Raw genomic sequence first — 15992 nt, forward strand, 5'->3', positions numbered from 1 at the left:
GCACATTGCTACCACTGTAAATTGCTGCAGATTGATCCTTTTGTTCTCAAAGGAGATCAGAGTTGTCTGGTGCACACAGAGCTATAGGGACTGGATATTGCGGATGTGCTAGCGGCCATCTAGCAACCCATGTCCTCAGCTCTATACACAAAATCCCGGTGACAGGTTCCCTTTAAAGGGGTTTTCCTTGGAGTAACAAATTGATGACCTATGCATAAGATAGAATCTATGATAATCACCGGTCGGCACTGCGGTGTGATAGCGTAGTGGTGCACGGCCAAGAGGCCTCAACCGCGATTACAATGTGTATGGTTTCCTATGAACTAAGTCTCTAACACTAGCGAAATTGAAACATGGTACAATTGTGAATTCTAACATACATCATATGGACTTTATCTTTACGACATGTGTTGTCGGTTTGCCTTTTTTTTATGTGAATTTTTTTCATGTATTTTTTCACCTGGGGGCGGTGTTTTCATACTGACATCAGTTCCTTTGTATTTTGGTGGTTTATTTAAATGTGTGATTTGTATGTAGATGTACATGGTCTGATAAAGGCACGTCCTGTGCTGAAATGCGTCACTACTGGTATGTGACAAATAAATCAAGCGACTGCCGGTCCTTTCTACATTGCTATGCATAAGATAGGTCATCAATATGAGAAGAGCGGGGTCTGGCTCCTGGCACCCCCACCGATCAGCTGTTAGTAGCAACTACAGCTTCCAAAAGGAAAACATGTTCAGGGCCAGAACAGGGCAATGCCTTATACTGTGTAGTGGACGTTCTGAAGTACTGCAGCTCAGCTCCCATTCCATTAAATCAGGGATGCTCAACCTGTGGCCCTCCAGCTGTTGCAAAACTACAACTCCCAGCATGCCCTAAAAGCTGTAAGCTGTCTTTGCATGCTGGGAGTTGTAGTTTGGCAACAGCTGGAGGGCCGCAGTTTGGGAATTCTTGCATTAAATAATAGTATGAGCTGCAGTACCTAAGAATGGCCACTAGAAAGCGTAGGGCGCTGTGGTGCTCCGGCTCTGTACAATGTCCGCATATATAGAAACCACGGCACTCGATATTAGATGCTACTTGGGATGGACAATAAATAAATGAATTAACTTTGAATATCTAATATCGAGTGCCGTGGTTTCTATATATATGTTCTGACTGACCTTTTCCACTGAGCACCGACAGCTACATATAAGGAGTGCCATCCACTACAATCATCACACTGTACAATGTCTGCTTCCTCAACCTGTGGCTGCAGGGAGGGGGATGCTGAGTGTCCAGTTCCCAAGATCTCTAAGGGTCCATTTACACGTCCATAGTGCATTGCGGATCCGCAATACACCCGTCCGTCACCCCCATAGAAATGCCTATTCTTGTCCGCAATTGTGGACAAGAATAGGACATGCTCTATTTTTTTCCGGAGCCGCGGACCGGAAGATTGGTGGCGTTTAATGGAAATGCGGATGCGGAGAGCACATAGTGTGCTCTCCGCATCCATTTCGTCCCCATATAGAATGAATGGGTCCGCACCCGTTCCACACAATTGCAGAATGGATGCGGACCACAATTGCGGAAGTGTGAATGGAGCCTTATCAGCATGTTGGTCCAGGAAATCCCTTTTAAATCATACCAAGGCAGAAACCTTGTGCATGTGTGACCACCCCATGTATACAGAAGACTAGCCAGCTGCAATTGGAACAGGGCATTGACAAGAAGTAATAGTCCTAAGCAGGGCCGGTGCAAGGATTTTTGTCAACACAAGCAAATTGGGCGCCCCCCCCCCCTCATTTCACATTTCTGCCCCTCATGATTCATGTCCATTTCTTGCCTCCCCCATCATTTCACATTTCTGCCCCTCATGATTCTTGTCCATTTCTTGCCTCCCCCCATCATTTCACATTTCTGCCCCTCATGATTCATGTCCATTTCTTGCCCCCCCCATGTGCCAATATCATATTGACATTCTCTCCCCCTGCCCCCTAATGTGCCAGTATCAAGTGCCTCTCTCCCCCCCCCCCTCCATGTGCCAGTATCATGGTACCAATAGCCCCCCCCCCCCCTCCCCTGTGGCAGTAAAGTAATAGTCTAGTATTTAAAAAAAAAACTAAATACTTTTATACTTACCTCCATGTCAGCGATGCGATGTAGGCCTCTTCCGGCCTGTATTCCCACCAGCCTGTAGTATTGAAGATTTGGTGCTCGTGTTCTTATTTAGCCTGTCTTTCAGAAAAGTTTATGCTGGGTTTCGAACCCATGACCTTCTGTATCAGAGGCAAGGCACTTACCCACACAGCTATGAGAGCTGTATACTAGAGCCAGTTACATAAAAAAAAAGACCTACGATTAAGAATTGTTGACTTGCATATAAGACTTCTACTGTAGATAACTTTAATACCTAGTGTACATCCATACACATGACAGCTGCCCCAACACACCCAGCTCTGCTACATCCATACACAGTGTGCAGGAGCAGCAGTCATGTGTATGGATGTACACTAGGTATCAAAGTTATCTACAGTAGAAGTCTTATATATTTTTTTTTTAAGTAACTGGCTATACAGCTCTTATAGATGTGTGGGTAAGTGCCTTGCCTCTGATGTGAAAGGTCACGAGTTCCAGGAGAAACTTTTCTGAAAGACATGCTAAATGATATTTAAATACACCAGGGTCTCGTAGCTCACAGTGTGTGTGTTTTGTGTTGCTGCGGCTGCTGCCTCAGCCTGTCAGCTGCGTGCCGCTCGCTCTGTGACTGAGACAGTGAGGGCCGGGGGGCGGCGTGGCACACAGGCTCAGCGGGGCAAGTGTAAGTTAGCAAGTTAATTGTTTGCGGCCCCCCATTCTCTGCTCCCTCAAGCAGCCGCTTGGGCTGCCTTATGATAGAGCCGGCCCTGGTCCTAAGATGTTGGGTGCATCTAGAACGCAAATCAATGTACTTATACATCTGCACACAGATCCAGTCCAAGAGCTTAGCAAGGTACAAGTCTGGGGAGAGGGGTAACAAAGAAGGGTCAATGGAAGTACAGTATATGTAGGTAATAAATAAATGTAATATATAGTTGCAAGAAAAAGTATGTGAACCCTTTGGAATGATATGGATTTCTGCACAAATTGGTCATAAAATGTGATCTGATCTTCATCTAAGTCACAACAATTGACAATCACAGTCTGCTTAAACTAATTACACAAAAATAATGAAATGTTACCATGTTTTATTGAACACACCATGTAAACATTCACAGTGCAGGTGGAAAAAGTATGTGAACTCCTAGACTAATGACATCTCCAAGAGCTAAATTGGAGTGAGGTGTCAGTCAACTGGAGTCCAATCAATGAGATGAGATTGGAGGTGTTGGTTACAGCTGCCCTGCCCTAAAAACACACCAGTTCTGGGTTTGCTTTTCACAAGAAGCATTGCCTGATGTGAATGATGCCTCACACAAAAGAGCTCTCAGAAGACCTACGATTAAGAATTGTTGACTTGCATAAAGCTGGAAAGGGTTATAAAAGTATCTCTAAAAGCCTTGCTGTTCATCAGTCCACGGTAAGACAAATTGTCTATAAATGGAGAAAGTTCGGCACTGCTGCTACTCTCCCTAGGAGTGGCCGTCCTGTAAAGATGACTGCAAGAGCACAGTGCAGACTGCTCAATGAGGTGAAGAAGAATCCTAGAGTGTCAGCTAAAGACTTACAAAAGTCTCTGGCATATGCTAACATCCCTGTTAGCGAATCTACAATACGTAAAACACTAAACAAGAATGGATTTCATGGGAGGATACCACAGAGGAAGCCACTGCTGTCCAAAAAAACATTACTGCACGTTTACAGTTTGAACAAGAGCACCAACACTATGTGTGGAGAAAAAGAGGCACAGAACACCAACATCAAAACCTCATCCCAACTGTGAAGTATGGTGGTGGGGGCATCATGATTTGGGGCTGCTTTGCTGCGTCAGGGCCTGGACAGATTGCTGTCATCAAAGGAAAAATGAATTCCCAAGTTTATCAAGACATTTTGCAGGAGAACTTAAGGCCATCTGTCCACCAGCTGAAGCTTAACAGAAGATGGGTGTTGCAACAGGACAACGACCCAAAGCATAGAAGTAAATCAACAACAGAATGGCTTAAACAGAAGAAAATACATCTTCTGGGGTGGCCCAGTCTGAGTCCTGACCTCAACCCGATTGAGATTCTGTGGCATGACCTCAAGAAAGCGATTTACACCAGACATCCCAAGAATATTGCTGAACCAAAACAGTTCTGTAAAGAGGAATGGTCAAGAATTACTCCTGACCGTTGTGCACGTCTGACCTGCAACTACAGGAAACGTTTGGTTGAAGTTATTGCTGCCAAAGGAGGTTCAACCAGTTATTAAATCCAAGGGTTCACATACTTTTTCCACCTGCACTGTGAATGTTTACATGGTGTGTTCAATAAAAACATGGTAACATTTAATTCTTTGTGTGTTATTAGTTTAAGCAGACTGTGATTGTCTATTGTTGTGACTTAGATGAAGATCAGATCACATTTTATGACCAATTTGTGCAGAAATCCATATCATTCCAAAGGGTTCACATACTTTTTCTTGCAACTGTATATAGGTAATAAATGGTAAATTAGTGACCCCCACCAATCACTAGAATGGGGGACCCCCAGCTCTCTGCCCCCAAAGCCACTCAAGTATGGTAAGGAATGGCTTGGATGGTTTGCTGAGTTCCTACAGTACGTAAGTTTCTATTTTACCAGATTAAAGTGGTATTCCCAACATAGCCACTAAAGGGGTTGTCTCATCTGAGACATTGGTGGCACATCGTTAGGATATGCCACCAATGTCAGATAGATGCGGGTCCCACCTCTGAGACCCACACCTATCTCCTGAACAGGTCCCCCGACGTCAGCGCACATGAGTGGCTGCACTCTATTGTTGCTGAAAATAGGTGAGCGCTGGCTCTGCAATCTCCGGCAGTCTCATAGAAGTGAATGGATCAGTGGCCACGCTTGCGTGGTGGTCTCTCCATTCATTTCTATGGAAAGCTCACTTGCTCAGCTATTTTCAGAACTCCCATAAAAAATAATTGGAGAGCATACCGCACATGCACTGTGCGATCTCCTTCACTTTCAGAGGCCCGTTCTTGAGATAAATGCGGATTCCAGAGGTGGGACCTTCACCTATCTGATATTGGTGGCATATCCTAGCAATATGCCATCAATGTCTCACATGAGACAACCCCTTTAATGGCTGAGTTGGGAATATCCATCTTAGTGGCCAGGGTGGTGCAAGTTATGGAAACAGGAGAGTGGACTGTGCTATGCTGCTTCTGTAGCTCCCATTCACTTCTATAGGAGTCATGTAAACAACATAGTACAGCCTCGGCGGTTTCCTTAACTTCACCCACCCTTGCCACCCCATAATACGGATACACCGATATCAGCTTTAAATGGCTGATATGAGAGTACCCCTTAAAGTAAGCCATTAAACGGCATAATATTGCTTTTATCGCCTGGTCAGGGTCTAGCAGCCCTTTTCAACCCCCATACAATTAGCATGACCACTCAGGCGAGTCAGTGGGATCTGGCAGCCAATTATCCCCCTCCATAGATAGAAATGACATGTCCATACTGCTGGGGTGGTCAGTAAGGCAGCTTCTGACTGACAGTTATTTTATTGCCAGCTTAACAACTTTTCCTGCTGCTAATCTCCAATCTTTAAGACATCTTGCACCATTAGTAATGTCTTCCTCAGCTTCCTTGAACAGCCACGATTTTCTAAGTAATTGATCTGTGCTAATGTCCACAGACCCCCATACTTTGGTCGTACAACAATCTTTACATAGTTGCCAAAGGTTATGTAAAGCTAAAGTCCTTAGCTCCTAAGCATTAATACTGGTTTTCCTGAGTAGACTTGATACTAAGTAACCAGATCTTATGGAATTTTTTCATGGTCGTCATGATGATGTGTTGAGCAGCTGCTACATATCAGAAGATACACTGTCCACAACGTGTCAGAAAGGAAATTCTGTCTTGGTGCTGAGTAAAGGGCTGTAACGTCCCATCACTTTCCATCTTTATGAATGTTTTAATCAAGCTTTCATGATCCGGGTACATAAGACAAGTAGTCAACACAATTCAACTTTTTATTGATTAGACATGTCAAGTCCCGCTTATGTTTAAGCCTCACATCAATGGTCTGTAATTAGTTATTGTGAGTTAGGATCAGAAACGCCCACCACGATTCTAGAGGAGAACCCCTGGTGACTTCATTCTCTGATACTATAATGGGACCCAAGGGTCCAGCAGAAGACAACCCCATTTGGAGGAGCCAATCATTTGTGACTAGAGTATACATTGGATCAGGGGTGGACTGGCCATAGACCCTACAGGAAAATTTCCCGGTGGGCCTTTGCCCATAGAGTTGCCCAAGCCTTCCTCTTAGCCGCCAGCTAGGTGCACAAAGATGTGAGGCTCTCAGCATTAATAAATGTAGGGGCATCATGCCAGTGGCCGCGGGTGCCCTCCTGAATTCAACTGTATTGCCATGATCAGGAACATGATACAGTTTGAGCGGGCGGCAGTATTTTCTGCTGCACTGTGATATTGCTGGCCCCTCCTACTTCTGTTGTCCCACCTTCTGTGAGTTTGGACCCACCTACAACATGGGGCCAGTTTTAGTTTTTTTTTCCAGGGCCACTTTCTGTTCCGAGTCCACCCCTGCATTAAACCTGTTCTTCCATCAAAGTAATTTCCTCTACTTGGCCCAGGGAACATACCTTCACCACCTTCCTGTGTTTGCAGGAGCTCTCTAGTTCTACATTACATTTAAAGATGTCCTAAGACGGGTACAGAATCTCACATTACCAGCAAAAAGCTGATGATGTCATCGGAAATTGCCATCAGCAGATATTGCAAGGGAAATGTAGTTTTATATGTGGCCATTGAAAAGCTGTTTGTTAGCAGCTCTCTTCTCTGGGTCAGAGAAGGGGGTCCTCTCAATGTCATCTGTACTCCTTAATATGGAAGGGTTGTGCTTGTGCGAGGTTGAACAGTGTCCATACACATTTAATTTCTTCCTCTCATCTAGTAGATAAGGGCATAGCTCTTTATTATCCCTATAAAACCTACAATTATTTTACAGTGTTTAATGTATTATCCCTGTTCTATAGTGTGAATTGTAATTATCCCAGTACTGTGACATCACTGTGTTTATTATCTCTGTACTGTGACATCACTGTGTTTATTAACTCTGTACTGTGACATCACTGTGTTTATTATCCCTGTACTGTGACATCACTGTGTTAATTATCTCTGTACTGTGACATCACTGTGTTTATTATCTCTGTACTGTGACATCACTGTGTTTTTTATCCCAGTACTGTGACATCACTGTGTTTATTATCCCTGTACTGTGACATCGCTGTGTTAATTATCTCTGTACTGTGACATCACTGTATTTATTATCTCTGTACTGTGACATCACTGTGTGTATTATACCTGTACTATGACATCACTGTATTTATTATCTCTGTACTGTGACATCACTGTGTGTATTATCCCTGTACTATGACATTACTGTGTTTATTAACTGTGTACTGTGACATCACTGTGTTTATTATCCCTGTACTGTGACATCACTGTGTTTATTAACTGTGTACTGTGACATCACTGAGGTTATTATCCCTGTACTGTGACATCACTGTGTTTATTATCCCTGTACTGTGACATCACTGTGTTAATTATCTCTGTACTGTGACATCACTGTGTTTATTATCTCTGTACTGTGACATCACTGTGTTTTTTATCCCAGTACTGTGACATCACTGTGTTTATTATCCCTGTACTGTGACATCGCTGTGTTAATTATCTCTGTACTGTGACATCACTGTATTTATTATCTCTGTACTGTGACATCACTGTGTGTATTATACCTGTACTATGACATCACTGTATTTATTATCTCTGTACTGTGACATCACTGTGTGTATTATCCCTGTACTATGACATCACTGTGTTTATTAACTGTGTACTGTGACATCACTGTGTTTATTATCCCTGTACTGTGACATCACTGTGTTTATTAACTGTGTACTGTGACATCACTGAGGTTATTATCCTTGTAGTGCATACCTCCCAACAATGAAGAGCATAAAGAAGCACAATATGTGCAGCACGACAAATCTTTTCATAGTAGTGATAGATGAGCGGGCAGGGGCCCACAAGTTTGGAGGGTGCACAATGCCATGCAGACACACCCAACAATCCTTTCCCAGTTACCAAGTTTACTGAAAGATACGGTGAAAATAAATAAGCAATAACAAACATAATGGAAGCAGAGAAATAATAAATCGCGAAACACCGCGCAAGGAAATGTTCGTGGCAGCCTGGCGTCGGTGAGTCTGACGGACCAACCTTAACACAACTCTGATAAATACAGCTGATCTGAAGGTAACAATGCACCAGGGTAACAAAAAGAAATATAGCTGGAAGTCCGTCAGTTCCCTTGGCGCATCAGAATTACCAAACAGGATATTTCACAAACCATCACCATACGAGGGATAGTTTGCCCCTTAACCAAATGTCCGATAAACAGCCTACTGTAGCTGCGCTTGGTCGGTCCTGTCTGAAGATATTCTCTCTAGGGTGCACCCTGTAGTCCACAGGTTTATCTAATTCCCAGTAGTTAGCAGGGTTCTCTGCTAAAGGTGTCCGTGTGAGAGTCCCTTCAGCCTGTAGTCTAACCGCTGCAATATAATGATGCTTCAGGCCTGAACTGTCCGAGTGCCCCTACAGCCATGTAGTGCAATATAACGTGGCACAGCCGCCACATACAAGTCCTTGCCACTTGTTCTTGTACCCGGTCTCCTCCAGAACAGAACCCACAGGACACACTGCTCCTGAGGTAGTCGTTGCCAGTCTCCCACACACTCTGCAGCTAGTCACAACCGAAGGCCAGTCCATCCTCCGAGATCCCCTGCACACCACTCTCAGCCGACACTTCCTGCTACTCCCTCAGAACTTCCTCTGCCCACACAGGGCAGTGATGCAATTAGTCTTCTGCACTGTGCAGTGTCAAAACTGCACTACCAGCAGACTATCAGTCATTTCAGAGTCCAAGACAACCCAGTAATACCACTTTACCAAAATTCTCAACCCCTAGGTTGACTGGTGTTATGTTCCGCAAAATACGTAATGCACACGGATGACACCCGTATTATTTGCAGACCGCAAAATACATACGGTCGTGTGCATGAGCCCAAATACAAAGCAACCTTAGCATATCCTCTGCTGCCCAAAGTGAGTACTAGGGCTCTTTCACACGAGCGGATGCGGAAGAGTGCCAAGCCCCGCTCCGGACAGCAGAGACACGGAGCAGTAACATGATTGATAACGCTCCGTGCCTCTCTGTGACCTTTATCTTACTGTGGTTTTGTAGTAAAAAGGTCACAGAGAGGCACAGAGCATTATCAATCATGTAATGCTCCATGTCTCTGCTGTCCGGAGCGGGTCTTGGCTCTCTTTCATGCTGCGGATGACACGCACGGGATCCGTTCGTGTGAAAGAGCCCTTACAGTTCAGTATAGTTCAGGACACTAACCAGTATACTAGACAGAATACTTACGCCTCCTACTCCGCCCAAAACATAACTATACACGCCAAATCCCAAACAGTCCTCTTAATGCCCCCACAAAGTAATTATTCCCCCTTTATGCCACCACACAGTAGTTATGCCCACATTGTGCTCCATCACAGTAGTAGTGACCACATTGTGCCCTGTTACAGTAGTAGTTCCCACATTGTGCCCCTCACAGTAACAATGCCCACAGTGTGCCCTTCACAGTAGTTAAGCCCACATGTGCGCACTTCACAGAAGTTATGCCTACATGTGCCCCGTTCACAGTAGTTATGCCCAGATATGTGCCCCGTTCACAGTAGCTATGCCCACATTTGCCACTTTACAGGAAGTCAAAGAAAAACGGTAAATACCCACCTAGTTCCTCCAATGATCATCACAGCTCATCCTGTGCTCTCCAGCAGCAGGCAGGATACTGTCACACATTGCTTTGCAGGGCTGTGTAGGACTGTGACATCACAATTTTTACTATCCCTCCACTGACATCAATCTGTTTTTTATCCCTGGACCGTGACATTATATATGATATTTTGTGACAGTTTTTATTATACCTGCACTTTGATTTTCCTGTGCTTATTATCTGGGTGGTGTGATATCAGTGTGCATTAGGCCTCATGCACACGACAGTTTATTTTCACGGTCCGCAAAAACGGGGTCCGTAGGTCCGTGATCCGTGACCGTTTTTTCGTCCGTGGGTCTTGATTTTTGGAGGATCCACGGACATGAAAAAAAAGTCGTTTTGGTGTCCGCCTGGCCGTGCGGAGCCAAATAGATCCGTCCTGAATTACAATGCAAGTCAATGGGGACGGATCCGTTTGACGTTGACACAATATGGTGCCATTTCAAACGGATCCGTCCCCAATGACTTTCAATGGAAAGTCTGGAGTTCTTTTATACCATCGGATTGGAGTTTTCTCCAATCCGATGGTATATTTTAACTTGAAGCGTCCCCATCACCATGGGAACGCCTCTATGTTAGAATATACTGTCGGATATGAGCTACATCGTGAAACTCAGATCCGACAGTATATTCTAACACAGAGGCGTTCCCATGGTGATGGGGACGCTTCAGGTTAGAATATACTGAAAAACTGTGTACATGACTGCCCCCTGCTGCCTGGCAGCACCCGATCTCTTACAGGGGGCCGTGATCAGCACAATTAACTCCTCAGGTGCCGCACCTGAAGGGGTTAATTGTACTATCATATCCCCCTGTAAGAGATCAGGGCTGCCAGGCAGCAGGGGGCAGACCCCCCCCCCTCCGCAGTTTGAATATCATTGGTGGCCAGTGCGGCCCCCCCCCCCCCTCCCTCTATTGTAATAAATCGTTGGTGGCACAGTCTGCGCCCCCCATCGCCCCCCCTCCCTCCCTCTATTGTAATAAATCGTTGGTGGCACAGTGTGCGCCCCCCATCGCCCCCCCCGCCCTCCCTCTATTGGTAACCATGGCAACCAGGAAGCTACTGCAGCCCTGGTTGCCATGGTTACTTAGCAATAGTACAATAGTAGAAGAATCATACTTACCTGCTTGCTGCTGCGATGTCTGTGACCGGCCGGGAGCTCCTCCTACTGGTAAGTGACAGTTCTTTAGCAATGCGCCGCACAGACCTGTCACTTACCAGTAGGTGGAGCTCCCGGCCGGACACGAACATCGCAGCAGCAAGCAGGTAACTATGAATCTTCTACTATTGTACTATTGCTGAGTAACCATGGCAACCAGGACTGCAGTAGCGTCCTGGTTGCCATGGTTACCGATCGGAGCCCTAGCGATTAAACTGGGACTCCGATCGGAACTCCGCTGCTACCAATGATCGGGGGAGGGGGGGGGGAGATGGGAGGCCGCACACTGGCCACCAATGTTGTTACTGCTATAGAGGGAGGGGGGGCCGATGGGGGGCGCACACTGTGCCACCAACTATTTATTACAATAGAGGGAGGGAGGGGGGGCCGAAGGGGGGCGCACACTGTGCCACCAACGATTTATTACAATAGAGGGAGGGAGGGGGGCCGATGGGGGGCGCACACTGGCCACCGACGATTTATTACAATAGAGGGAGGAAGGGGGGGCCCGATGGGGGGCGCACACTGGCCACCAAGCTATTATTACAATAGAGGGAGGGAGGGGGGGGCCGCACTGGCCACCAATGATATTCAAACTGGGGAGGGGGGGTCTGCCCCCTGCTGCCTGGCAGCCCTGAGCTCTTACAGGGGGATATGATAGTACAATTAACCCCTTCAGGTGCCGCACCTGAAGGGGTTAATTGTGCTGATCACGGCCCCCTGTAAGAGATCGGGTGCTGCCAGGCAGCAGGGGGCAGTCTTGTACACAGTTTGTAGTGTATTCTAACTAGAAGCGTCCCCATCACCATGGGAACGCTTCTGTGTTAGAATATACTGTCGGATATGAGTTTTCACGAAGTGAAAACTTAGATCTGAAAAAGCTTTTATGCAGACGGATCTTCGGATCCGTCTGTATGAAAGTAACCTACGGCCACGGATCACGGACACGGATGCCAATCTTGTGTGCATCCGTGTTCTTTCACGGACCCGTTGACTTGAATGGGTCCGTGAACCGTTGTCCGTCAAAAAAATAGGACAGGTCATATTTTTTTGACGGACAGGATACACGCATCACGGCCTTGGCTGCAAAACGGTGCATTTTCCGATTTTTCCACAGACCCATTGAAAGTCAATGGGTCCGCGAAAAAAAACTGAAAACGGCACAACGGCCACGGATGCACACAACGGTCGTGTGCATGAGGCCTAAACCAGATTGTGTGACATCACTGTAAGAATTGTTCCTGTGCAGTGACATCACGATGTGCATGCAGAGGTGAATGTATACAGGTCCTTCTCAAAAAATTAGCATATTGTGATAAAGTTCATTATTTTCTGTAATGTACTCATAAACATTAGACTTTCATATATTTTAGATTCATTACACACAACTGAAGTAGTTCAAGCCTTTTATTGTTTTAATATTGATGATTTTGGCTTGCAGCTCATGAAAACCCAAATTTCCTATCTAAAAAAATTAGCATATTTCATCCGACCAATAAAAGAAAAGTGTTTTTAATACAAAAAAAGTCAACCTTCAAATAATTATGTTCAGTTATGCACTCAATACTTGGTCGGGAATCCTTTTGCAGAAATGATTGCTTCAATGCGGCGTGGCATGGAGGCAATCAGCCTGTGGCACTGCTGAGGTGTTATGGAGGCCCAGGATGCTTCGATAGCGGCCTTAAGCTCATCCAGAGTGTTGGGTCTTGCGTCTCTCAACTTTCTCTTCCCAATATCCCACAGATTCTCTATGGGGTTCAGGTCAGGAGAGTTGGCAGGCCAATTGAGCACAGTAATACCATGGTCAGTAAACCATTTACCAGTGGTGTTGGCACTGTGAGCAGGTGCCAGGTCGTGCTGAAAAATGAAATCTTCATCTCAATAAAGCTTTTCAGCAGATGGAAGCATGAAGTGCTCCAAAATCTCCTGATAGCTAGCTGCATTGATCCTGCCCTTGATAAAACACAGTGGACCAACACCAGCAGCTGACATGGCACCCCAGACCATCACTGACTGTGGGTACTTGACACTGGACTTCAGGCATTTTGGCATTTCCCTCTCCCCAGTCTTCCTCCAAAATTTGCTTTCATCCGAAAAAAGTACTTTGGACCACTGAGCAACAGTCCAGTGCTGCTTCTCTGTAGCCCAGGTCAGGCGCTTCTGCCGCTGTTTCTGGTTCAAAAGTGGCTTGACCTGGGGAATGCGGCACCTGTAGCCCATTTCCTGCACACGCCTGTACACGGGGGCTCTGGATGTTTCTACTCCAGACTCAGTCCACTGCTTCCGCAGGTCCCCCAAGGTCTGGAATCGGTCCTTCTCCACAATCTTCCTCAGGGTCCGGTCACCTCTTCTCGTTGTGCAGCGTTTTCTGCCACACTTTTTCCTTCCAACAGACTTCCCACTGAGGTGCCTTGATACAGCACTCTGGGAACAGCCTATTCGTTCAGAAATTTCTTTCTGTGTCTTACCCTCTTGCTTGAGGGTGTCAATGATGGCCTTCTGGACAGCAGTCAGGTCGGCAGTCCCGTGATTGCGGTTTTGAGTAATGAACCAGGCTGGGAGTTTTTAAAAGCCTCAGGAATCTTTTGCAGGTGTTTAGAGTTAATTAGTTGATTCAGATGATTAGGTTAATAGCTCGTTTAGAGAACCTTTTCATGATATGCTAATTTTCTGAGATAGGAATTTGGGGTTTTCATGAGCTGTATGCCAAAATCATCAATATTAAAACAATAAAAGGCTTGAACTACTTCAGTTGGTGTGTAATGAATCTAAAATATATGAAAGTCTAATGTTCATCAGTACATTACAGAAAATAATGAACTTTATCACAATATGCTAATTTTTTTAGAAGGACCTGTATATGGTGGAGGTTGCAGTTGCATCTGGAATTAGATGCCGGATGTGACCCACCCAACCATTGCTCTGCTACATTGGGATCATATGAATTTTGTGTAAAGTTGGAGTTGTTGTTGCACATTTTGCGTTGGGACATAGATGTTTGTAGAACACCGTACGTTCACCACATTCATTCTCCTTTCAACCTCATACTTATAAAATGAATAGTTTGTGTAAACTCAGCTTTATTAGTTATCTTATAGTATCAGTACAGTTGGCATGGTGGCCAAATATCTAATGTTACTTCTCATTACGTTGTAATAATGATTTAGCTTGTAACTATTTCTTAGTATGGACTTAATGTTAAATATCTCTTCTTACATTTGTAGGACAAGCTGAGTTGACAACAGGTGTGGTCATCTGAAAGGTAAAATTGCCAAAATCCACAGTCCAAGCCTCAAGACGTTTTGAGAATGGAGCGTTCAACTCAGGAGCTGTTCCTCAACTTCATGATTGTCCTGATCACAGTGCTCCTCATGTGGATTCTTGTGAAATCTTATCAGGGCTAATGGACATCACAAAGGTCATGTAAGGAGTCAAGTAAAATTGTCTACATGGAAATATGTGAGACTTTCTTTCCACGTCTACAACTTCAAGGTGTGCTGTGCCCCATCACCATGCTCCTAGATCCACCACCTCCACCAGCAGGAAATTAGGTCAATGTCAAACCTACATATGCACCCATCCTTGGCCTTGTAACCAGAGTGGTGTGCACCCTGATCTTCCCGACCTGAGCATTCACTTCTCTATGATTGATTACTTGGCTGTGATGTGCACACATATTCACATGAGATTTAAACACAGGAGAAATGTTTAGTCTGCTGGAGGAAGCAAGGAGAAAAATGTAAAAGTTCTGCCTTTAATAATAAAAAAAACTGGCAATGTTTGGATTAAAGAGAAGCTGAACATTTGAATTTCATGTGTTTTCCATTACAATAAATTCTTCCCACCAAACGTTATTACATAAGATCTGCTCTTCTGTGTTTCCTTTAAAGGGCTTGTCCAAGATTAGAAAGAAGTAACAATTTTTTTTATTCCAGAAACAGCACCACTCTTGTCTCAAAACTGTTTATGGTATTGCAGTTGTGCCCCATGGCTGAATAAGGGCTGAAATAAAATGTCCAAAAATTGTCCCCTTCTGTAGGAGTTAATTAGGGGTTATTTATTCTAGGTTACCTATTGTCAAATCCCCAATTTATGGCATGTAGGCTTCAAGAGAATTCTCTAGATTCAGAAACCTAGTCAATAGTAGTCGTTGTTTTCAATTTGGTACATCATAGTCACACGTCTTCATCAGATGGTACATAGGCAAACTTAGAGTTACAGGAGTTGCCCGCGTAAAATAAAATGATAAAAGAAATGGAAAAAAAAAAAGTTATACATAATAAACCAAACCCCCTCCACTCTAGCATCGCCATTCTGATCCTTCTGGATGCTGCAGCCATGATTTCATGATCCTGTATGTCGCATCTACTGGCCCCAGTGATATACAGCACACGACCACTAAGGTCAGCGATTGGTTGCAGCAGTCACATGCAATAGACAGTCACGTCACCACTGCAGTTACATAGTTAGAAATTTTTGTTTGTAAATTCGGAGCATACCCCAAACCCGTCTAGGAATTCCCACTTATGCCCATTTTCGGGTCGGGCCAATCTAAATTTGCCTGGATCAGAAAATTCCATAAAATTGCAGTGACCTGGAGCGGGAGTGCTGTAGTGTAGTGGTTCACAGTGGTTGTCCTCACTCCAACGCTTCCTGGGACCAGGAAGTGAATGGAGGGAGCACCCTTTTTTCCCTTGGAGCACACCCTGGTTTTGCCGCTCCTGCCTGGTTGTAGCTGGGGTGCCCTTGATGGTGCATAGTTGGCAGGGTGCAAGTGCAGCACGCAAGACCTGCAGGGTATTGCGATT

At 45.1% G+C, this 15992-nt stretch overlaps 1 protein-coding gene across 1 annotated transcript in view; it reads left to right on the plus strand.

Annotated features, from left to right (window-relative positions):
* LOC122932411 (sarcolipin) overlaps positions 1 to 15046 on the plus strand; it is a 48519-nt gene extending 33473 nt beyond the window's left edge. Inside the window, exon 2 of the mRNA XM_044286791.1 lies at positions 14409 to 15046. Coding sequence (XP_044142726.1) covers positions 14493 to 14588 — 96 coding nt within the window. The 5' untranslated portion in view covers positions 14409 to 14492 and the 3' untranslated portion in view covers positions 14589 to 15046. The remainder of the gene's footprint in view (positions 1 to 14408) is intronic.
* Positions 15047 to 15992: the final 946 nt, after the last annotated feature.

This window comes from Bufo gargarizans, chromosome 3 (genome assembly GCF_014858855.1).
Source record: "Bufo gargarizans isolate SCDJY-AF-19 chromosome 3, ASM1485885v1, whole genome shotgun sequence".
In the NCBI taxonomy this organism is placed as follows: Eukaryota; Metazoa; Chordata; class Amphibia; order Anura; family Bufonidae; genus Bufo; species Bufo gargarizans.